Source organism: Pelecanus crispus, chromosome 2 (assembly GCF_030463565.1).
Source record: "Pelecanus crispus isolate bPelCri1 chromosome 2, bPelCri1.pri, whole genome shotgun sequence".
NCBI lineage: Eukaryota > Metazoa > Chordata > Aves > Pelecaniformes > Pelecanidae > Pelecanus > Pelecanus crispus.
Window position 1 is genome coordinate 3,910,991 of NC_134644.1, and position 22,227 is coordinate 3,933,217.

The following is a 22,227-nucleotide window of genomic DNA, read 5'->3' on the forward strand; positions in this document are numbered from 1 at the left end:
AAAAAATTAAAATTAAAATATAAAAAGCTTGAAAACTCGGACCCAACTCCCCCGCCTCCTGCCACATGTAACCCAACGGGTGCCAATGGGGCTGACCGGGATGGATGTGGGACGAGACACTGTGGGAGCGACTCGTCTGAGCTCTTAGTACATTAACAAAAACCAGACATGAGGAGACACATCAGGGCGAGTAAGGGTGTAGACAAAAGGGCTCAGAGGCCACGTAGGACTCCTGGGAACTGCCCAGGCCTTAGAGAGGGGAGGGAGCAGCAGGGATCTGGTTCTCCAAAGTGCTGTGTGCATGGTCACATCTCGACATCTCTGAGCGTCTCTCCAGGCAGGCTCTCGAAGGGGATCAGACGTGGCTGGGATCAGTCGCTGGGCTTTCCGCTGGGCTTCTAGCCTCAACGAGGAGCTCTCATCTCGCAGTGACGTCCAAGTGGGACAGGTCCTCACCGGGAGATGATGAACCGGGACAGGGACGGGGAAAGCCACCTCCAGGTACAAGGGAGCACATGTTGGTGCAGGGGTTTGCCTGGGGAGAGAAGTCTACCAGCGAGGCAGGCTGATAGGCTCCATCACAGAAGATCCTACAGGCAAGGTGAGTCCTCCTCAGGGTGCAGTACTCCCACCCCATGTCAAGGCTGTGTGTGGAGAAAGAAATGCAAAGGAGCCTGAGGGGATGGGGTCTGGGAGGCAGCAGAGGAGGAGACAGCATGGACCACTCTACTGAGACCCTCCAACACCTCCAAGCGTATCACTGAAGGCTTCTCTAAAGCAATCGTCTTCCAGTCTGGGTCATGGTCCCTTTAGAAAGCCAATGGCCCCAAGAGCTGAGTGCCCACATCCCTCACAGGTGTGTGGTTGAGTAGGCTTTGCACCACCCCCATAAGCCCCAGGGTCACAGAGGAAGGAGAGCGGAGAAGCCTTTGGTACCTATCTGAGAAGGTCAACATGGCAAGGAAGCTCTACCATAGCATTCTCCCTTTGCTCAATGCAGATGGAGATGAGGTGAGCTCATTGGTACTGACTGCAGTACTGGGGGTCCACAGGATCCCAGCCAACACAAGGATGAAAAGCCATTTGTTGCTCCAACACTCTAACATCCACGAGAGTAGCCAGCTTTCCAAGAGACATCAGGCATGAGGGGCGCCACGCAGCAGGAGGGGACACCAGTCACCTAACCCATCACCTCAAACAGCCCTCAGAACAGTGGGTGCTCCCCTGGCCTATCCGTACCACGCTAACGCTCCTGCACGTCCCTGGTCAGCAAAGCTCCTGAGCACATGGCTAAATCCTCCCAGCTCTGCAGGGACAGCCTCAACGCTGCCCAAATGCTTTGCTGATTATGTCCAGGAGACAAAGCACCAAGACTTCTTGCAGGGCCAGATGTGGCTCACTATCCCCAGCACCCCGCTATTGCCCAGGCTGAGGTGGAAATGGGAAGGGCTCCTGCAGCCTGTTCACTGTCATCTCTTCTATCTTGCCTACCAACAGCCCTGCTCACCACCTTGGGAGCAAGGCATCAGCTGCAACGCACCCCACCTCTTGGCCGGCACCTCTCTGCCCATGCTGGATGCTCTGCAGCCCCTGCAGAGCTCCCAGCTCTCCCCAACCCCAAAGGGGACACTTCTCTAGGCAGGGAGACCACACAGCCACAGTCAGACCAACGCATGACACCCCAGGACAGAGCATAGCAGCAAGGGACCCAGCTTGGACCCCAGCGTCCAACCAAAAGGTAATGGCAAAGCCTTCCTCTTCTCCTCCTTCTCCATCAGCACAAAGCCAGCCTGAATAACTGAAGACAAAGACCAGCTCAACTTCAACAAGCACAACATGGTCAGAGAAACACTAACCAACACCGTGGGGCATCACCAAACCAACCACAGCCCTCACTGGTTCCCTCTGGTCCCCCCAAGCCAGGGCAGGGCAATGGCTGCCAACCCCGTGGGGAGAGGTAAAGCTTGGGAGAGCGACGCGGGCAACAAGCTGGAGGATGGGACATCGCCATCAGGCTGAACGCGGTCTTGCTTTAGCTCTAAACCTTGCAATGGGACCCAACCTGGAGCTCACCCATCGGTCAGGGGTTTATTCAAATTGTTAAGGCACTATTCTGGGCTGATTCTGCCGAGAAACGGCGACGGCCCGCTCCTCCATCCCGGGTTGCCACGGAGCTACCCTCCCACCGGTCCCGAGGCCATCTGAGCTCTCCCAGGGATGCCCTGTCAACTCCAGAGCATCCCCAGGAGCCCGGCTCCTGCTGGAATTAGCACAAAGGGCACACCAGAGCCCGGCTCCCTTCGGGCACCCCAAAAATGAACAGGCAGCAAGCTGCCAATGCCCCGAGATGCAGCGCCGGCATTTGTGCTTTCACCTATCGAGGAGGAAAACCTGTCGCGGGGAAGGAAGACGCAGCGAGGGCTGCTAACGAGAGCGGGCTGATGGCTTTCCAATGGGGACATCTGCTTGCTCGCCACGGGCCACTGGGGCCGGCAGACGGGACCGGCGGGGGCTCCTCCTTGGTGCCCACCTCTTGGGAAAAGAGCCTGAATTGAAAGACCAGCTTTACAGTACAGGGATTCAAGCACCACTAGCTAGATTTCAGCTTATTATAAATATCGAAGCGCTGGCAGGCATTCATTCGGCTGATGAGCGGGCACGCGATGCCAGCGAGCTCAACCCCGGACGGTGCGGCATCCTGCTCCTCCGAGCCCTGCCGGCATCCCGGCACAAAGACGAAGCCGATGAGTGGGAAGATGAAACGGAGAGCGACGCTTTTCACCTACACCCTTACAGACAGGCGGCGGTTTCCCCCGTCAACATCCACGCTCCTTGGGGTGCGGGGGGGGATTCCTCCTGCTCCCCCTCTCCGCAAAGAATGACGGGTGAGAAAAAGGAAAAAAATAAAAAAAACCAAAACAAAACCCCAAAATGAGGAGGAAGGGGGGTAGAGAGCAAGCGAAGCCTTGGCTCCCCGGGGGGAGGTGTTCCCGAAGGGCAGAGCAGTCCGTGCGGGCGCATGGCCGGGGTGGGGGGCACCTAGTTGTTGTTCGAATTTATCCTCCCCGCGGGAAACAGGGGAGGGGGTGGCGGTAGGTGAGGAGGAGGAGGGAGGGTCTGTGGAAGGGGATGAAGCAGCGGCAGGGGCAGGGGGGAGACGCCGGGGCCGGGGGGCAGCGGAGCCGGGCTGGCAGTGGGTTGGGGGGCAGCCGTGTCCGAAGCCAAGGGGTTGCTGACGCGGAAACATTTCTCCTTGTGGGCTTTGAGCATGTTGGAGAAGCGGAAGCGTTGGCCACAGACGTCGCAGGGGTACGGCTTCTCGCCCGTGTGGGTCCGGCGATGCCGCTTCATGTTGGGGCGGCTGGTGAAGCTCTTCCCACAGATCTCGCAGATGTAGGGCTTCTCGCCTAAGGAGGGGGGAAGATGGATGAGAAGCCGGTGGCTGAACTGTTCCCCCCAAAACCCCATCCTGCCATCCACCCAAAGATTCTACCCCCATCCCATCACAGTCTCCCCAGCACAGCTGCCTGCAGGAGCTGGGGGCAAGGCAAGGAGCTCTCACCTGTGTGCGTCTTCATGTGCTCGTCAAAATACTGCTTCATGTTGAAGTCCTTGCCACACCACTGGCACATGAACTGCTTGTGGCCGATGTGGATGCTCATGTGGGAGCGCAGCTGATACTTGTACTGGAAGCGCTCATTGCAGTTCTGCGGGTGCCAGAGGGGGAAGAGCTGTTGATGAGCACCCAAAACACCCCCCACATCCTCTGCCGAAATCACCAGCATGTCGGAACAGCACAGAAATCACTTCTCCCCCAAAAAAAGAACCCAAATAAATGGCTTTTCGGGACATACACAGCCAGGTTTACAGGCTGGATGGGCTTGGGGTGGGATGCAAGGTCCAGGCACTGGACAGAGAGACCCTGGCATTGGCCACCAGTTTCACCATAGGGTTGGTGGGACCCTCAAACCAGGAGAGGATGCAAAGTTTGGGAGAGCGGGGAGCATCCCTACAGCTGCGCTGGCAAAAAGCACAGGGGAAGCCCTAAGAAGGGGAAGACGTTTCCCAAAATCAGTGGGTTTGTGCCCGTTTGAGAGCAAGCGGGGTCGGAGGGGGACACACAGGACCTCACCTCGCATTTAAAAGGCTTTTCCCCAGAGTGCTGGAGCGAATGGACCTTGAGGGACATGCTGCGCTTGAAGGACTTCCCGCAGGTCTCGCAGGTGAACGGCATGTCCTTGGTGTGAGCTGAAGTGGAGAGGAGCAGGGTCAGGCACCCTACCCACACCCCGAGCACCCATCTCCCCAAGTCCTGGCTGCTGTTCCCAATGCCAGCAAGCCCAAAGCCATCTTGGGAAGACGCACAGCAGCAACATGGCAGGTACTCCCCTAACTGCCTGCCAAAACCCCCTTTTTTTGGATCTCTCTGGTGCCTGCAAGCCCCAGGGACTCAACAGCCGTTGCCATCTGCAATTTGCTTTTCAAAGCCCGGCGCTGGCGCGGTCTGGTCCTCTTTTACAAGGGAAGGATGGTTACAATTCAAACCCTCCTTTGATCACTTCTGAGGTCTTTTTTTCTGGATAAATAAAATAAATGAGCTTCCCCAGCACCACGCCTGATTGCTCCAAACCCAGCAGTGAGGAGACATACGTTCAGCATTAAATACCGGGCCAAATGTCAAGGCCCTCTGTTGATGTGAGAAAGCTCACCCAAGAGTAAGCCCAGCCCTAAACTCCCAACACAACAGCGACAAAAAACCACCCTCCATTGCCAAAACAATGGATGAACACCCCTAACGAGATCTCCCCGTGGCACCGGCGCCTCCCGCACTCACCAACCATGTGTTTGCGCACGTGGGCCATGGTGTAGAACTTCTTCTCGCAGATCTCGCAGGAGAACTTCTTCTCCGCGTAGCCGTGGACGATCTTGTTGTGCTCATGGAGGGACCAGAGCTTCTTGAACCCCTTCCCACACGTCACACACTGCAAGGAGAGAGGGGATGGGTAGGGAAGCAGGGGAACGCGCCCAGGCACCACCAGCGTTTTCCTTTTTACCAGGCTATCAGCTTCACCCGTTGAACGAGAATGTCACCATGAAACCTACGGCTAAGATACCAAAAATCATAACAATCAGCAAGTCTGCTACAGACCTTGTCACTTCAAAACCTCCAAACCTGGTGGGATTTCCCAACAGGGCTTGAAGCAGTGCAGGCGCACAACCTCCACCTTCTCCTACCCAGAGGAACAGATGCTTGTTGATGGGCTTCAACCAAATTTTGCACTGAATGAAGCTGTGATACTGTGGAAAATACACCATTATGCCATGTAGTCTCAGTATCTTGCTATGTATATTTATATTTAGGTGCCTCAGAGGCAAAATTAGGGTCAGAGAGGCACTCCCAACACTCGTCGTCTTCATCTTGCCATGCTTGAATATCAACATGAGTAGTCCTCTGAGTTTCACTGTTCCTAAGTAAATACTTCCACAGATCAGAACAGTTTTATTTTGCTTTAAGAGACTTTTCAGGACAAATCCAGGACCAGAGCCTGTTATCAAAGACAAATCAATATCCATTTTCGCCACTTAAAACGAAAGATGCTGCAGGGGAATTTTAAAATTAAAGGTAGAGGGAAAGTAGCAGATGTAGGAAAGCCCCCGGGCTGGGACCAAGCCCCTGAGCTAGAGGGCTCAGCCCTCTGTCCTCAGTTAATGCAAAAAAACCATCACTCAAAAATGTGGAAGTAACATCCAAACGAGGGAAAAAGATGAGAAGATAATTCTTGCAGGTTAAGAGGAAAACCATACTGAAGCTGGCCAAAGAAAAGAGTTTGAGAAACAACCTGATAAAGCAAAGGATGAATTGTTTTTCAGGTGGCGGAGGCAGGATGCCTGCTATGGAGTCCGCGGTCCCACAGACAGTGACGGGAAACAATCACAGGGAGGGAGATGAAGCCTAACACCTCATCATCACGGATGAAATTTGGGGACAAAGCAGCAAAGGAAAGCAGCAGACCTGAATGGGGTAAGAGTGTCGGTCACCCCATGGATCTGGGTAAAAAACAAGTAATAAAGACTGTCCATTATAGGTATACAGTTGAAAAAAATCCCTTTTCCATCCAGCTACAATTCCATGGAATATTGATAAAGTTATTCAATATTATCAGAGGAAATGGAGTGAATTTGGCTATTTGTAAAATTAAAAACACTCAACTAAGTGAAAGGTAATGATCCACGTTTTCCGCGGAGGGAGGTCACCGCACAGGAAGTTGCGGTTCATCCTGTTCAGAAATGACCTGGACAAGGAATAAAAAGGGGTAAAAAAAAAAAAGCAATGAGGTGCCAGCCCCATGTTATCCATCAGGAAAGCAGATGAGCCTGAAGAAATATTCTGGGAAAACCCATTTTTAATTGCACAGGCTTTATGATAGGCTCCAAAACAGCCACCACCATGCAGGTATCGGAGCTACACTCATCTGTTCTGAGAAAAAGGATCCAAAAAAAGCAACCTCAGGGCTGTGAATTTTTCAGGAAGATGCACTAAAGGGCCAGCGCGGGCAGTGGCTCCTTCACCTGCTCAAGCCAAGACCACTCCTGCCTCCATTTTCATCGCATGCCCTAACGCCGAGATCTGCTTCATCGCCCATTTTATTTGGGGTGCCGTCAGCGAAGGGCTCCAGTAGCACTTGGGTTGCGTTACCTTCATCTAGGAGAGCTGCAAGATCATTTAAAATCCAGTCATGGTGGGAAGGATGACAGGCAAAGCTCTCGAGAAGTTGTTGTTTTGTTAATTACTAGTGGCAGTGTCATGCGAAACAGCTCGTTGGGGATTAGGAGATGGGTTGGAGGGATCTGCAGGAACGCACATGTTTGCTGCTCCAGGGGATGCCTACCTATCCCCCCAAAACGGCACTGATTTACTGGAGCCGACTTGCAAATGCAGATGAGGATCTCGTTAGCATTAGGCAAAGGACACGTTGAGCCTGAGCCACGCATGGATGTCAAATGCTTTCGGAAATTTGCTACTACACAAGCTAAAGAGCACAAAAGGCAGATTAAAACCATTTTAACTCATGTCAGCAAATCTTTGAATTAAGCTAAACTGGTTTCAGCCTGGGTGGGAACGGCTGGAGTGCGTCTCCATCAGGGGCTCAGAATGTTTTATGCAGATTCACTGAATAAACTAAAAGAAAAATTACTCCTCCAAAATTGCTCCACATTTCCGCCCAGCCGGGCAAGGGGAAGCCACGGTCCCCCGGCACAAATCCTTCAGTCCTGTGCCACCGTGGGACCCTCCTGAGCCTGAATACGAGTCCTGGGTGAAGCAAGGTTCCCTCCCGTCTGCCATGTGCCACCCACAACATCAAAAATAGCATTTGAGCATGAGCCCATCCCATGGCGTAGCTGGGTGGGATGTCCTCCCCCATTGGCATGTCCCATCACGGTGGGATGCTCCTCCTTTGGTGGGATGTCCCCACCTTGGTGGGATGTCCATCCCCAGTGGGATGCCCCACCCCTTGGTTGGATGTTCCCCTCTTGGTGGGATGTCCATTCCCTGGTGGGATGTCCATCCCCTGGTGGGACGTCCCTGGGTCTGGCTCACCTGGATGTTCTTCTCGCAGTCGGTCTGGTGGTGCAGCAGCAGCTCACTCTCCAGTAGGAAGCGTTTGCCACACTTGTCGCAGATCTGCATGCGGCTGTGCGTGACATTCATGTGTTTCTCCAGGTACCAGCGGTTGTTGAAGACGCGGGGGCACTTCTTGCACGGGTAGTGCTGCTTCTCCTCCAGCTTCACCTTCTGGCCCAAACCGTCCTGCTCCTTTTTCCTCTTCCTCCCTCGCTGGCCTTCCTCTTCCTCCTCCTCCTCCTCTTCAACCTTGGCCATCTCCTGGGACCTGGTTGCCATGGCAGGTTTGGTGGCTTTGGATGCCCGGCTGCCTCTGCGGGGCTGCCCACCCTTTTCCCGTTTCAGCTCCGATGCGTCTTCATCGTCATCGTCATCATCCTCTTCTTCTGTCGTCTCCTCCAGGTCTTCCTCCTCGCTGTGCTCCTCCTCCTCCTCCTCGCCCACCTCTGCATCCTCCTCCTCTTCTTCCTCCTCCTCCCCTTCCTCATTCTCCTCCTCCCCATCCTCCTCCGTGTCGCGCCCATCACCATCAGGCCGCCCCATCACAGCTGCCTCGCTGGCGGCCGCCTTCCCCTCCATGCCTTTGGACACATTGAGGGTCTGGTTGTTGAGGTTCACCTCCACAATGATCTGCTCCCGGTTGTACGAGCCCTGGCTGTCCAGGTCCTCCTCAGACTCTTCGCCTTCCATCTTACAGACAGCACCTGGACCACTGTCCTTCTCCTCCTTGTAGTACTGCTTGGCTGGACCAGGGGGGAGTGTCCCGCCACCCGCTCCATCCTCCACCCGCACCGAGTAGGGGTCGTTGCCCTCCCGGGCGTAGATCTTGGGATGGGGGGCATCCACCTCCTGCTTGATCTCGCAGTAGTAGGGCGGGGGGCCAGCACAGCCCTCAGCAGGCAGGGCCATGTCGGCAGCCAGGCTGAGTGAGCGGGTGTCAAGGAGGTCCTGGCAGGAGGAGGCGATATTGTTCATCTGCAGCACGGCGGCCGCGTTCAGCACGTCCTGCACATTACAGGAGTTGACGAGGAGCTTGGAGGTGTAGATGAAGTTGAGGATCTGCTGGAGGCCCTGAGAGGTGAGGGCCTCCAGCGAGAGCTCCACGCGCTGCAGCTGCTTGTTTTGGGTGAAGAGGGAGTGGAAGAACTGGCTGTAGGCCGCCAGGACCCCCTTGTGCGCCGGGAAGATGCTCTTGTGCTGCACCAGCACGATGTCCACGTCGCACAGGTCCGGCTGAAAGAGGCGCTGCTCGTTCAGTCTGTCCATCAAACACGTGAAGTGGAGGGCTACATCCTCCACCAGGGAGTACTCAGCCGAAGGGTAGTCAGTCGTTTTTTCGACTATCAGCTGTGGGGAGGAAGGAAATAAAACCACTCAGGAGGGCTCTTTCCCCAGGAAAACACCCGCCCAGCCATGCCACCCGTCCCTGTCCATGCATCCCAAGTCAGAGACGCCAACTGAGAAGCTCCACTGCCAGCCCCAGCTTGGAGATGCCAACCAAGAAGCTCCACCACCAGCCCCAGCTTGGGTATGCCAACCAAAAAGCTCCACTGTCAGACCCAGCTTTGAAACACCAAGAAGGTCTACCACTAGGCTTAGCTTGGAGATGCCAACCAAAAAGCTCCACCACCAGGCCCAGCTTGGAGAGACCTACCAAGAAGCTCCACCACCAACTTGAGACCGGGAGACTCAACCAAGGAGAAAGCCCAATGAAAGGACAGGCCAAGGCCATATGAGCACCCACTGACATCCCTTCAGCCTGGGTAGGAGGTACTATGGCCACCCCACCACCAAGGAGGTCCAAAGCCTGGCTCAGCTGCCCACGCTCGCGCGGAGATGTCATGCAGAAGCGGGGATGACTCAACCTCCCGAACCAGATGGAGACCCTGGGGGCACATTTGCCCCATGCAGGAAGCCAATTTTAGGCACCAGCTGAGATTTAACCCCCTAAACAAAAGGAAATTAGGATTTTAAACCTCCCTGCTTCTACAAGATAATTACACAAAACACAATATCCTTTAATATTTGCTGAATTATGCCGCGTGCTCTGACTCACGTTAGCAGCTCACTCACTAGCTGGGTTCACCGGGATGATTTATGCGCTTTTTTAATGCCCATTTTAAATCGCCTAGGGAAAGGCACTACCTGGAAAAATTCAAATCAGGGAGCAGCATCCCCAGGCTGGGAAATGCTGAGACTGCCAACACTCCCCAGGCTGCGTTTGCTGGATATTTAATTTAGCTCACATGTATTTTGCATGGTACAGCCCACCCCTGGATGTTCATCACTTCTCCTGGGGATACCTGAGCCCCAGGATGGGGGTGCCAACTGCATCCCAAATACAAAGGATATCCCACGCCCTAAATCCCGCGCCCTGTATCAAAAGCAGGTGGGATAACCTCTTCCCCTCTGCTTCCCTTTGGCTTTCTCTGCTGAACACCCAATTCGCGGATGGAGACGGATCCGGCCACGTTAACGCCCTCTTTGCCCCCCACTGCGGGATGTGCCCAAGGACGTGGTGCAGAACGACGACAGGGACGGAGGGTTCAACCTGCTGGGTTTATCCTGCACCTCCCGCTCCAAAAAGAGTTTCTCGGCTCCCATTTTTTCTTGGGCAAATGGCAGCTCTTGATCAACACACCAATTCCAGCAAGACATGTTTTGTTTGTCTTCTTTTTTTTTTTTTTTTTTGTGAGCCAGAGGCAAAAGCACCCATAGACAAAAATGTTTAAATAACAAAAAAAGGGTGTTTTCTTCTCTGTTTTCTCAACAAGCAAAAGAACCCCTTCCCTCTCTCTGCCAAATTTTGTAATTTTCACTGAATTTCTGCTCCACAAGAAAATCTGCTCTGGTCCCGACGGCCCCGGAGAGCCCCAGCAAACGCTCGCACCCAGGCAAAATAGGGAAAAACCAGCTCTTCTCCAAACTCTTGGCTCTGCAGCCTGGAGTGGGGCAAAGAGGTAGTAAAAGAGGGGGGTTTATATATATTTCTCTATATATTTTAATATATTTTTTACGTTTTATCCATTTTTATATATGTTTAAACTCTTTATATATAAAAAAATACAAATACATAAATATATAACCACTGGTTTTATATATGTACTTGTTATAAAATGCTGCATCCCAGCTGGAAATCCATCCACCACCCCCCAATTTTCTAAGCCTCGCGACTGCCAAGGACATTTCGACGAGACGAACTTGGATGGCTCAGCCCCCCTGAGCGCATCGAAAATAAATAACGACATAATAAATATCGAACGCCGAAGAAACGGCAAGCTTTCAGCGGCGCGGTTTGCTGCTTGCCAGGGACTCTCCTGCTTCGCTTTCGCTACGAAAAAACATTGAACCCAGGTTTTCCCTCCTGGGATCCACCTCACCTTGCTCCCCATACAGGATTCCCCAAGCTCAGCACAGCCACAGCCGTGGAGAAATGGGTGCAAAAGCGGGGGAATTGGGTCCGCCAGGCAGCATCGCCTCTGCACAGCCCAGCCTGGAAGACAAAAGCTGGATATTTTTTTTTTTTTTTTTTTTTTTTTTCCTCCGGATCGAGGGTTTTTGGCAAAAGGGGCTGACCCCTCACCCAGCGCCGGGGCTTGCCAGGCGGCTCTAATCAGTCCCAGCAGCGGCGAGGACAATGCGTGTCTTGGCCGCGTCCCGTCGGTGACTTCAGCCCGGGCTTGTCAGCGGGAGGTTTTTGCTCTTTATTGCTATCAGATGCTTTTTCGTGAGCTCACCCGGAGCCGGAGCCTCAGCCAAGACGAGAGGCGCCCGGCGGGGTGAGATCCCAAGAAAGACCCCAACTTGCCCCAAAATACCCCTCTGGCAGCTCCCATCCCTGCAGCCCCATCGGAGAGGGGAAGCCCGGTTAACTGGGATTAATGGGAAGGTTAAATCCATTACCCTTCCCCCAGGAAAACACAAGTATTTGAAATATATATACATATTTTTAAAAAAAAAAAATTAAAATGCATATGCTTTTTGAAAATATTTTTTAAAATAGTTATTTAAAAAAAAAAAATCAGTTTTGCTCTTTTCCACCATCACCATCTTCGCCCCCTGGGGCGGTTTAGTCCCACGAGCAGCCCAACACGGCACTGCAAGGGCAGGGCACCCATCCCATTCCCCACCCCGAGCCTGGCCTTGGGGTGCTTGCTGGGCGCAAAACCAGAGCGAACCCCAAAAACTGCCAGCCCCCTCCACGCACCGCCGACCTCCGGGCAGGGCCCCGGCGTCGTCGGCACCGAGAAAAACCCCGTACAAATTGCTCGAAAGCAGCGTGGCCGCGAAGTCCCCACCCCGAGGGGACGGCGGTGCCTCCAGACAGCCCTCCCCGCCCTGACGCTGCCCTCCGGCTCTATTTTAAGAACATTTTCAAGCGGCGCTGCCAAAGCCCCGTCCCGAAACGGCCGGCGGGGCAGGAGGGTGGCCGGAGGACAGCGAGGATGCTCGGGGCGAGGAGGGACGGAGGGACGCGCACCGGCTGCGCGGCGGGGGGTGTGAGGAAGAGAGAATACGGGCAGGGTGGCCGAAGGAGATGCTGATGCTTGCTGGACCGGGGCAGCCTCTCCCAGAGAAGCTACCGAAAACCCCACTCTAGGAGACGGACCACGGGGATGGCCCCGCTCCCCTTCCCCCCGCATCCCCCCGCGTGCCTCAGTTTCCCCAAAGAGCCGCACCAACACCCCATCGCCTCCCTTGAAAGGAGGCTGCTGGTCTCTTCTCCCACGTAGTTAGCGATAGGACGAGAGGAAATGGGCTCAAGCTGCGCCAGGGGAGGTTTAGGCTGGAAATTAGGAAAAATTTCTTTACGGAAAGGGTGGTCAAGCATTGGAACAGGCTGTCCAGAGAGGTGGGGGAGTCCCCATCCCTGGAAGCGTTCAAAAAACGGGTAGATGTGGCACTTTGGGCCATGGTTTAGTCTAGTCTACCCTTGATTGGCTTAGAGTAGACTTGGTAGTGTAGGTTAATGGTTGGACTGCGTGATCTTAAAGGTCTTTTCCAACCTAAACGATTCTATGATTCTAAATCACCGTGCTAAAATAAAATGCTATTTATCTTAGCAGGTAGCGAGTGGGATCCCTAAATGCTCCTGCAGCAATAAGCCCCCGAGGGACCGGTAGGTCGGGTCGCCCTGGCTGTATTTAAATACTCAAATCTGCACCCCCCAGAAGCCCATCTCCGACGTTCACCGGCATCTCTTTATTTACAGCCACATCTGCCACCCTCCCCACCACAGCACCGAGGACCATGAACACCTCTCGCCCGTAGGAGCACAAAGATGAGGTTTTGCAGCATAAAAAGCACGTTTAAGGCCCCGCTTCCCGCCGGGCAGAGCGGTTAAGACCAGCTGCCTGCCAACTAGTTTCCATTCAGCACACAATTGGGGGATGTCCTTCAAATTTTTCAACCCCCGAAACTCCCGTGAAAACCAGCAATCTGCTTTTCAGTGTCATTCGCAACCACTAAAACGTTTACCGTCGACCTTCGGTATTAAATTGCATGAAGGAAAAGTGCTTTAATAAGTGGCTGAGTACAATGCTTGCACTTGCTCCTCTAGAAAAAAAAAAAAAACCAAAAAAACCCCACGTCCTATTCTCAATTTGAACACCGCCGCGTTTCAGGGAGAAAGAACTTGGCTGAAACTATTCCGTGCCACAACTTGACTTTTGCTAAAGAAAGCAACAGCATTAAAAACCTATATTTACAGATTAATTCAAATGATACCGAGGCATATCATTAGAAATTCCAAAAACATCCGCGCTTTGGGTTTTAATCCTTAATCCCCTATAATTTGCCCTCCGCTTTCAAGACCCTTGGATGAGACCTTCAGCCTTTTCTCCATAGTTTTGAGGCCGTATAGGGTTGGTTTTTTTTTTTTGTTTGTTTTTTTTTTTTGGTAAGGATGATGTGATGCTCGCGTCTTCCCACGACTCCCAAAACCGGGATGCGCCGCGACGAAGCCGCCCCAGAACCAGCGGCGCTGCCTGGACCGTACGCATCCCATACATCGCCAAAACCACCCGTTCTTTTGGCCCGCGGCCAGGCACGGAAACGTGGCAGCGGGGTGGAACACACCCCAACGCGCCCTGCCCTCGCCTACCGCCTACCTTCACCGCTCCGCGCGCCCATCGCCCATCGCCCCCCGCCCCGGGGAGCTCTCCCGCGGGCGCGTCGCCCTCCCGTGGCACAGGACCGCGCTTGGTGGAGGGGGTTTGTTCGCCTCTCCGACGGGTGTTTTTATTTAATTAGGGGAGGGTTGTCCGGAAAAACAAGCAGGAAGGGAAAACAATAGCTCGGCCGCAGCCCCGCCTGGCGAGGCGCCGGCGACACGGCCCCAAGCGCCCACCGCCGGCGTCCTGCCCGCCGGGATGCTGCCAGGGCTGGACCGGGCGCTCGCCGGGAACGGTCCCATCCCAGCTCCGGAAGCCGGCGATGGCCACGTCCTTTAGGATGGTGGTGACACCGTCCAAACCGCTGATTTTTCCCGTCTAAAAGGCTGGATGGAGGCTGCCGACAAGAGAGCCGTGGCCAGCTCCAGGGAGAGGAAGCGAGGGGAAGGGGCTCCGCGATGCTCCCCGAAGCCGTCCCACCCTGGCGTGTTGGGCGCCCTGAAAAACATCTCCCAGCCGCTGCAGAAGTGAAACAGAGCACTAGCCCAGCTGGGAGACAGTCAGCTGCTTCCCAGGCACTTTTTTTTTTCCCTCCCCTTTGGTTCGGGTTTTGTTTTGTTGGGGTTTTTTTTTTTTTTTTCTTAAATAGCATCCAGCATTTAGAGGCTTCGGCTCAAAGACACTTTTCCAGGGAGCAGCCTTGAGAAGCCGGCGGCAGCGCCAGGCCCAGCGGGACCGTCCTCAGCACAAGGGAACGGGGACAAATCCTTCCCCCGTCCCCTGCCAGCTGCGGAGCCGCCTCTGCAAATGGGGAAAAGGTTCATTCGGGCTTTTCCTGCAAATGCTGCGGCCACCCATGGCTTGGGGACAGCAACACAAGGCTTCGCCCCCTTGGGAACAGGCGCTGCTTCCCAACGGCACAGCCCGCAGAGGGTTAATGGCTGGTTGCTTTCTTATTTATTTGATATTTTTAAAATTTTTTAAACCCCGCCAGCCGCTCTGGGCGTCTTTCTCCTTTTCTTTTGCGCGCAGAGCTGCAAAGCCACAACGACGCTTTGCAAGGACAGACGGACGGGCCGACCCCGCCGTCACCCCCCCCATCCCCAAACCGGCCCAGCGAGGCGCCGCTGCAAAGCTGCTCCCGGGGGGATGCCACCACCAGCGTGATGGCATCGGGGACACCGTCCCTCTGTTCCACCACGGGCGACGGCGGAGGGCATCGCCAAGCCCTGAAATCAGCCGGGTAACCTCAGCGTCCAGCCCGACACGTTCAAAGGCGAGCAGCGTCCCCTGCGCAAACGCAGCATCCCCGCTGCAAAAATGCTGAGGCTACAGCCCAGCACCGCGGTATTTTTGGCTCCGGACAAGCCCCAGTCCCTCCGCTCTGGCGGGACAGCGGGTGCACCAAAGCTGGGCTGGATGCACCCATCCGTCTGTCCCTGTCCCTCGGTCAGGGCCAAGCGGGGTTTCTTTGGGAGCAGCTCGGCCAGACCCGACACGCGGTGCAAAAACTCCGCAGGTAATTCAAGATCTGCGAAACGCCCGGAGCAAGGTCCGGGGTTAAAGCCCGAGCGGCTGCAGCTGGATTTCGGCAGAGCTGGCATCCTCCTGGCAAACGCCAAACGCGGCCGGAGCAGCCGAGCCGTAGGGTCCCCACCAGCGCCTGGCACAGCTACGGACACCCGGCTGATGGAGATGTCCCCTGCCGCCGCCCTGGCCCGGGAGCGGGCAGCGGGATGGGGATGCTGCTCTCCTGGCCGGGGGCTGCGGGACCCCCCCGCGGAGTCACTGCCGGGGCGGACGAGCCCGGGACGCGCGCACACGTACAGGCGAAGCCACTGTCCCCCTCCCTCCCCTGCCTCAGAAAAACAAGCGGAGGAAAGACCGAGGGAGGAAACGAGGACAAAACCCAACGCTGACCTCCCCAGCCGGGCCGTCGGCCAAGCGGCTGCACCAGGGGCCAGCTCCGGACCGCTGCCCAGCGCGGCGCGGGCCACGCGAGGCCGGGGAGGAGGCGAGCATCCCGCCCTGGGGACCCTACGGATGTCCCCAGCGCCACCACGGGAGGGGATGGATGCAGCGGGGCAGGTGGTGCACCAAGCCCCACCACGGCTCATAGGACTCCCAGGGACCCCAAATTCAGCGGAGGGAGCGTGGACGGGTGCGACGGGGCAGCCACCGCGCAGCCCGAAGCCATCGCGGCCCCGAGCCAGCCCCACGCCCGCGCGTTGCCACGCAATGGCTGGGAAGAGGCCGAGATCCCCGGAAAGCATGGCGGAGGGATGCACGAAGCCTCCACGTGCTGCCGAATTGGGCTGGCACCAGACGGCAGCGTCCCCCTGCCCGGCACCGCCGTGCCCGTCCCGGGGAAGCCACCGTGACCTTCCAGGCGGGTCAACAGCGAGATGGGATATGACACCTCCCAGGTTTGCCCCACACCCGGCTCCCATCAGACCCTAAAACCATGGCGTTTTCTAACCCAACTCCAGACCACAAAATTGCCGGAGGCCCAAGGTTGAGCCTCTCCCACCATCCTGGGCAGGGCTTTCCATCCCGGAGCATCCTCTCCAAACCCTGGCACTGGCCCCAGGGATGAATCATAGAATCACAGAATCGTTGAGGTTGGAAAAGACCTTTAAGATCATCCAGTCCAACCATTCACCTACACTACCAAGTCCACCACTAAACCCATTAAGGGCAGAGTCATAATTTCGTGTTTCCTGGCTTGAGGGCTGGATTATTTTTTAATGAAAGTAAAAACTAGGAATCACTAAGGTTGGAAAGGACCTCTAAGATCATCAGTCCAACCATCAACCCAACACCACCGTGCCCACTAAACCATGGCCCAAAGCGCCACGTCCACACATTTTTTGAACACCTCCAGGGATGGGGACTCCACCACCCCTCTGGACAGCCTGGTCCCCATCTCCAGCTCCATCCTAAACCCAACCTTGACTGGGGCTCTTTGGGAAGCACCAGCCGTGCTCCTCTGGTCCAGCCATCCTTCCTGCCCAATGCTTTAACATTTTTATGAAGGTGCATTAAAATGGCTTATTTTTATCATGGCTGTCCAGCAAATTCAGCAGCTTGCCGAGCGAGGCTTTAACTCAGAGTGCTAGTAGCCCTGGCTCCGGGCGAAAGATATAATCATAAAAATAATAATAAAAAAAAGACAATTTATTGTAATTAAAGTCCTCTACCCACCATATCTGCACCGCCATGGCCAGTCTTTCCCCATATCCAAAGTCATCCCAGGTTTCACCATCAGGAGAGGCAGCCGAAGCACCGAGGTTGGCTGAAGAGAGGACAGCAGCCCCGAAGGACACAGGGACAAATCCTCAGGTGTCCCCACGCGGGAAACCCAACGGGGCCAGCCCTGCCCTGCAAATACCGCTCCGGCAACGCAACGCGTTTCCTTTAGAAATAAGAGAGGGAAAATTAGGGGCAGGCGGCACAGAGCCTAGCCCTGAGCTTGCCCTCCCCACCGGCATCTGCTCCTCCAGCCTTTCAGGGACCACAGATCCCATGGGACGTCAGGGGACATCCAGGATGCAAACCACGCGCAGGACCTGAGGATCCCCTTTTTCGGGACCACGCAAACGCGGCAGCAAAATAAAAACTTCAGCTCTTGCTCTTCCCGGAGAGGACTTTGCCACGGCCGTTGCCATGTCCCCATCTAAAAAGGCTTAAAGGCAGCAGCGGGGGAGAGCCCTCAGTTTCCTCCTCCAGCCGGAGCGAGGAGGGAAGATGGAGAAATCGTCGATTCCCCCAAAACCTTCAAAGACCCTCTGATGTTCTGACACATTCAGTTCATCCGCAAAAGGTCTCTCCCTGTTTTTCCTGAAGCAGAAAAATCCGCATCTTAAAAATAACCAATATTTAATCAACTCACGGGCAACCTCCCGCTTCTCCCTCCCTTGTACAAAGAAGACATCTCCGAAGGCAGCAGCGGGTTATTTTTATGAAAGGGGTGACATGCCTCTCCTCCAGACGTGAGACAGAAATACAAGGCCATTTATCTCACCCGACTCCGGCGTTTGCCTGGTAATAACCTAACGCGACGTTAATTCCTCACAGGGAGAACAAAGCTCCACCGTGAAGCCAAGCCGGGCGGCGAAGGGGACCCTCCGGCCACCTCGGTAAAGCCCCCGGAGCGGTTTTAGCCCAGCCGGTACCCTCGGGGAAATTCAGCATTAGGAGCTGAAACATTTGCACTCAGCAAGGTTTCACCCCAGATGCAGAAAAAAAAATTTAAAAAAAATTATAAATCCCTTAGTATCTTTCCAAAGAGGATTTTTGCTCTGTAAAAGCAAATTTGCCTCTGGTTCTCGCTGAGGCTGGGCATGGAGGAAAGGTTTAATTCCCAACTTTTCCCCTTCTTCCTTGCAGGGCTGCCCACTCGGGTGGGCTCCAGGCATCGCCATCCTCACCTCCCAAAAACCGCCCCGGTGCCTGCCCCCGGTCCAGCTCGGGGAGGTCTCCACCAGCATCTCTCTCCCGAGGGGATGCAGGGGCGGTTTCAGCAGCCGATTTAATGCCAGCAGGAATTTCGCAGGCCGAGCGCGGCCGGCCGGCATGAACCCGAACCCGGCTCCGGTTGCCCCCGATATCGGGGCCGGGGGTGCCGAGCCCCAGCCCGGCATCCCGGCCATCACCTCGTGCGCCGGGTCAGCGTTGGTTCTTTATTTTTTCCAAAGCTTGCACTTTCTTCCCCTTTCCGAAAAGCCGCTCCGACGCCTCCTGGGGTGTTATTACGGGCACGGAGCCATTGCTGGGGCAATCGCAACGCCCCACTTTTAGGGATGGGGGAGGCACCAGGGTAGCGGGAACCACGGTCCTTGGGCACGGCACATCCCATGGGATTTCCCGTACGTCTTCCTGGCTCAGGCCTGCTCTCTGCAAGTCAAACCAACCCCCCCCCCCCAAAAAGTCCACCGGCCGCTAAAATGGGTCACTGCCGCAGGCGCGAGCCCCCGCTGCGAGGCTCCCGGTGCAACCAGCCTCCCTCGTTATTATTATTATTATTATTAGTTTTTAAGAGCCTGCACGGAAAATCCCTTCGCAAACCTGAAGCGGGGCGGGATGCTGCACCCTCCCCGCGCCACGCTCGCGGCCTCGCTGCTCCGGGCTATGGGGGTGAGCCCAGCATCCCCCCGCTCCCCCTGGGAAAGGGGGGGCCCCGTGGCAGGGCAGGAGGGAGCTGGGGGGGGACGAGGAGGAGGAGGAGGAGGAAGGAGCAAAATGAAGGAGTCATCCGGGGAACAAAAAGGGCCGAGGAAGCGGCAGGCTGCTCCTGCGCTCCCGCAACGCCGGCGAATCCTCTGGCCTGGGCGCCCAGGCGGCTGGAAAAAAGTTTCCCCCCCCCCCAAATTTTCCCTGTAAGCCCCAAAGAGGAGCCCTGAGGTGGGCTGGGGGGCCAGGGCGAGCGAGCCCCCACAAGCTTAGGGGTGTTGGGCCGTACGGGCCCCCCCTCAGTGTAGGGGGGGGTCAGGCCCTGCTGCACCCCCCCCGCACCCCCCAGCCCCCCCATCACCCCTCAATGCACCGCAGGGGCGAGGGCGAGCCCAGCCCCCCCCCCGCTGCCCCTAACCCCACGCAAAAAGGCCCTGTGCATGGAGGGGGGGGCAATTTGGACCAAAACCTTCCCCCCCCCTGCACAACAACGGGGGGGGGCACACAGCCCACCCCCCAGGGCCAAAGCGGTTCGCAATGCAGCCCCCGGCCCCTCGCACGGGTGGGTTGCGGGGTCCCCGTCCCCCCCCCGCACACACGCAGCTCCCCGCAGCCCCCCCCGCGCCAGGATGCAGCATGCCGCCCATGCACCCCCCCGCACCTCCACCCCCACCTCCACCGCCCTTGCGAGGATTTGGGCAAGTTTCGGAGGCCGTGGCAAAGTCAGCAAAGCCCCGGGAACGCGAGGAAGCCGGGAGAGGCGGGGGGGGGAGGAAAAGGAAAATAAAAAAAGAAGAGAAAAGGGAAAAGGAACGGGGGGGGGGGCGGGGGGGGGGGTTGCAAGCTCTACCATTTTGATGCAAAGGTCTCCGCGCAAAGGAGTCCCGGTCCTCCTCCGCTTGCCTGGGGTTTTTGCTCTCCATGAAAAAAAAAGAAATGTTGGGTTGGGTGGTTTGCTGGGTTGGTTGCTTTTGCTTTTTTTTTTTTTTTTGCCTTTTTTTTTTTGGCTGCCTTTTTTTTTTTTTTTTTTTTTTTTTTTTTCCCTTTTGGAGAAGGGGGGGGGGGGCAGGAAATTACCGCGCCGCCGCTGCCAGCCCTGCTTGCATCCCCCGTCCCTCCGATTCCTTTTTTTTTTTTTTTCCCCCCGATTTTTTCCTTTTTTTTTCCTCTCTCCCCCTTTTTTCTTTTTTTTTTCTTTTTCTTTTTTTTTTTTTTTTTTCCTCCTCCTCCTCCTCTCCTCCTTCCCTTCTTCACCTCATCCTGCCCATCGCCATGTTAGCCCCTTTTAGGAAGCCGGAGGAATGCGGAGCAGCGGCGGCTCCGGCTGCCAAGAGCCCGAGGGCCGCTGATTGGAGCCGCCGCATCAGCTGGGGCCGCGGCTGCCCCTTTAAAGGGACAGGCTCCCGCCGCCGCCACGCCGCCCACGCGCGGCCCCCCCCGCGTGACACCCCCACCCCCCCCCACCCCCCACCCCCTCCGCATCCCAGCCCCGGCTTGCAGCCCCATCCCCCCGGGAGTGTCCGCTGGGACCCGCACCCCCCACGCACCCTCCACTGGGGGAAACTGAGGCACGTGGAGACCACCCCCCCACCAAAAAAAAACCCCAAACAACCCCACCCACAAGGCTTTTTTGGGGGCATAACCCCCTAATTTGGGGAGTCATGAGGTAACAGCGGCTTTATTAAAAAAGAGGATTTTTTGGAGCGCTCTCCTGCCGTGCGGAGGAAATGGGGATCCCCCACAGGCAGAGGCAGACTGGGGGGGTTAAGGCACATTTGGGTTTAGAAGGGGGGGGGCTGGTGGGTGGCCATGCTGGGGCTCCCCCCAAATCCCCTCAGGTGCCGGGATGCGTGGGGCACAGCCGGCCCCCCCCGAAATAAAGCAAGGCTTCCTCATTTTGCCCCCAGCGCAGCTTGGATCTCCCCGAGCCCCGCTGCATCCCGATGCCCCCCAGCCTCGGCCGGGAGCCGGGTCACCCCAGAACCCTCATTCTGGGGACCGAGGGGGCAAAGCTGGAGCAGCCCCGGCACCGTGCAGGGTCCCACGGTGCTCCCACATCCCCGACACCGGGACAGGCTCTGCCCATCGGCGCTGGGCTCCGCCGGGGCAGGAGAAGACCCACACGGTGCCCAACGGAGACCCATCGGGATGGCGACCACCTCCGAGACCCACATCTGCCCCCACCATGCGTGCAGACGCCATCCAAAACGTCAAGGGCGCATGAATTCCCTTCCTACCACCCTAAAAGCAGGGAAACACAACGGCTCCGACGGGCATCGGCCACGCGACAGCAGGGCTGGGGGTGTCCCTGGAGCCCCCGGGACTGCTCCATCTTCATCCCACCTTCCAGGCTCTTCTCCTTTTCCTAACCACTCCCTTTTGCAGACATAAATATGGTAACGTCTTGCACTTGTTTAGACTCTGCTTTGGTTGCCGTGCGCAGTAACTTCTTCCAGATGTGTACGGCTCTTTGCATAATGTCGCCGTAGCCACGTCCTGCCTGCGCTGGGTTTATTTAATACATTTTTTTTTTTTAGTGCCCTTTCTTGCTCTCAACCCTGCTCCGCTCTATAGGAAAAAATCCTGGCCGATGCCACCAGCACCTCTCCCCTATCAGAAAGCTTTTCATGAGATGAGTGTTTGGCCAGTCCAGCATGTCTTCTACCCTGGAAACTTTTCCAAAAGCTACATAAGCTCCTGGAAAACACCCGGCTGACACCAGCCAGCGCCAGGGTGAGGGTGAGATGAGGCCAGAGGTGGGAGCTGGGGATTTAAGCTCTGCTCTGGAGCCCAAATCCCTGCAGCACCTTCATGGACGTGGCAGTGGGGACCAGGGATCTCCAGAGCTTGGAGCCCACGTAGCTCTGAAGCACACAGGTCTGCAGCGACAGGCAGGGATGGTCAAAGCCCTGATGCCACTCTGTTGGGCTTATCATGAGGTCCTTGCCTTTTGGGTGATGCTGAGCCCGTGTCTCACACGGAGACCTGGCCTTTGCCATCCGCAGTTTTTCCTTCCTGTTATGGGAGAAGCTGTTCCTATGGTGGCCGTTGCCACTAATGCAAGGGAAAATGTCCTGGAAGGGGCACGACCAATGACACAGTTGGGTGAAACGCTTTATTTGATGATGGTGACCACAGCAATGTTCCTAAGAGATGAAACAGGCGTGGTTTTGTTGGCCACAACTACCCACAGGCTCACGTGGAATTTGCCAAAAAAACTTCCCAACGCTCCCACAGCAAATCCCACCCAACCCAGTTTGGTGGGATCCCACCCAACCTGGTTTGGTGGTTTTGCTGTGTAGGACAGGCAAGCCGGTC

The 22,227-nt window shown here is 56.1% G+C and overlaps 1 protein-coding gene across 1 annotated transcript; it reads right to left on the reverse strand.

Moving 5' to 3' along the window:
* Positions 1 to 3,039: 3,039 nt before the first annotated feature.
* Positions 3,040 to 20,273, reverse strand: ZBTB47 (zinc finger and BTB domain containing 47). Its single transcript, XM_075706054.1, has 7 exons — positions 20,164 to 20,273; positions 19,760 to 19,826; positions 7,601 to 8,971; positions 4,835 to 4,982; positions 4,133 to 4,248; positions 3,563 to 3,707; positions 3,040 to 3,407 (listed from the first exon to the last, which is right to left on the reverse strand). The coding sequence occupies exons 1-7, from the start codon at positions 20,271 to 20,273 to the stop codon at positions 3,040 to 3,042; spliced, it is 2,325 nt and encodes a 774-aa protein (XP_075562169.1).
* Between the last annotated feature and the right edge of the window lie 1,954 nt (positions 20,274 to 22,227).